The following is a 1,547-nucleotide window of genomic DNA, read 5'->3' on the forward strand; positions in this document are numbered from 1 at the left end:
GTTTCTGCTCCTCCATGATGTCACAGACACCAGTGGACGGGATGGGCGGGACTCAGTCTAGTGTTATTTATAAATTATATATTTTTCTGGTATAAATCTGCTGTTTTACATGATTGTTGAATGAAATTAAGATAATTATTAATTTATTGTAAAAACATGACAGATAATGTGTGAAACAGATCCAGTTCAGCTGTGAGCTGTTGTCCTGTTTGGTCTGTTTCTGCTCCTCCATGATGTCACAGACACCAGTGGACGGGATGGGCGGGACTCAGTCTAGTGTTCTTATTCAAGTCTATGTTCTGCTCTCATTTTAATCCAGTATTGATCAGCTTTTTATTTTTAACAGTACAGTGGGCTGTCACTGATCTTTAAAAAGTCTGAACTGCCAATACTGATTTAGTTATGTATTATTTTTTTAAAAACCTAGGGCCAGGTAAAAAAATAAATCAATTAAATTTATCTTTGATTGATTTTTTTTAAATTTTGCAATATTAATTGATAGGCAGGGTTCCTGTAGATCTTTAAAATGTCTTAAAAGGCATTGAATTCATCAGTCAAAAAACTAAGGCCTTAATTAACCTTAAAATATCTTAAAAGTGTCAATTTGACATGGACCATACTGTATGTAATATTTACTGTGATACAATGTGTATCGTATATAAAACTAAATTATGAAGTGTTGGTTTTCTAAATTAACAGTTTAGTATAAAGACTGACTGAGTGGGAACCATGTTGTGCAGGTAATGCGTCACGGTGTGGGCCTATCCACCGGCTCAGACAGTGAGTTAATCACTCAGCTGCTGGCTTTGACTCCGCCCATGGAGGAACTGGACACACCTGACTGGGTTGCGAGGCGAGTGAAAAGATCAAGTGTTGCTTAACTCCTCTATTTCTTTCCTCTTTACATGCTTTAAATGCTTTCTTTGGCTGTTTTTCTTTAAATCTCAGAATTAAGAACCTGATGTCTGAAACTCCTACGTCGTACTCTCTGCTGATCATGTTCAAAGATGTCATCTATGCGGTGCGTGACCCTTACGGAAACCGTCCCCTCTGCATTGGAAGGCTCGTTCCCATCTCCAAACTCCACAGTACAGGTATCAGAGTCATACAGTGCTGGATGCTTTACATTTCTTCTGTTTGTCAAAAAGGTTCCATCAGAACTACGCATCTAAAGATCTTGTAAATTATAAATGGACTGCGCTTTTCTACCCAACCAGGACACTCAAAGCTCTTCACACTACAATCTGTAATCGTGTTTCCAACCAGTTGTAGGGTGAATTTTTATGGAACTTTTCAAAATTCGCGAAAAATTAAATAAATAAAAATTTGAATCTAGACTCTTTCCATCTAGTTTCCCTCTCGACTGTTTGATGTGAATAAATGAGGCTACGCAACGCGTTATTACGTCAGACGAGGCTACGCTGCGCTTGATTAGACGAGGCTACGCAACACGTGATTACGTCAGACGAGGCTACGCAACGCGTGATTACGTCAGACGAGGCTACGCAACGCGTGATTACGTCAGACGAGGCTACGCAACGCGTGAT

General features: G+C 39.2%; 1 protein-coding gene across 1 annotated transcript in view; it reads left to right on the plus strand.

Annotated features, from left to right (window-relative positions):
* ppat (phosphoribosyl pyrophosphate amidotransferase) overlaps positions 1-1,547 on the plus strand; it is a gene marked incomplete in the record, with an annotated part of 40,545 nt that overhangs the window by 20,465 nt on the left and 18,533 nt on the right. Inside the window, 2 exon segments of the mRNA XM_014031119.1 lie at positions 741-853; positions 949-1,094. Coding sequence (XP_013886573.1) covers positions 741-853; positions 949-1,094 — 259 coding nt within the window.

The sequence above is a fragment of the Austrofundulus limnaeus genome, unplaced genomic scaffold (assembly GCF_001266775.1).
Source record: "Austrofundulus limnaeus strain Quisiro unplaced genomic scaffold, Austrofundulus_limnaeus-1.0 Scaffold1180, whole genome shotgun sequence".
NCBI lineage: Eukaryota > Metazoa > Chordata > Actinopteri > Cyprinodontiformes > Rivulidae > Austrofundulus > Austrofundulus limnaeus.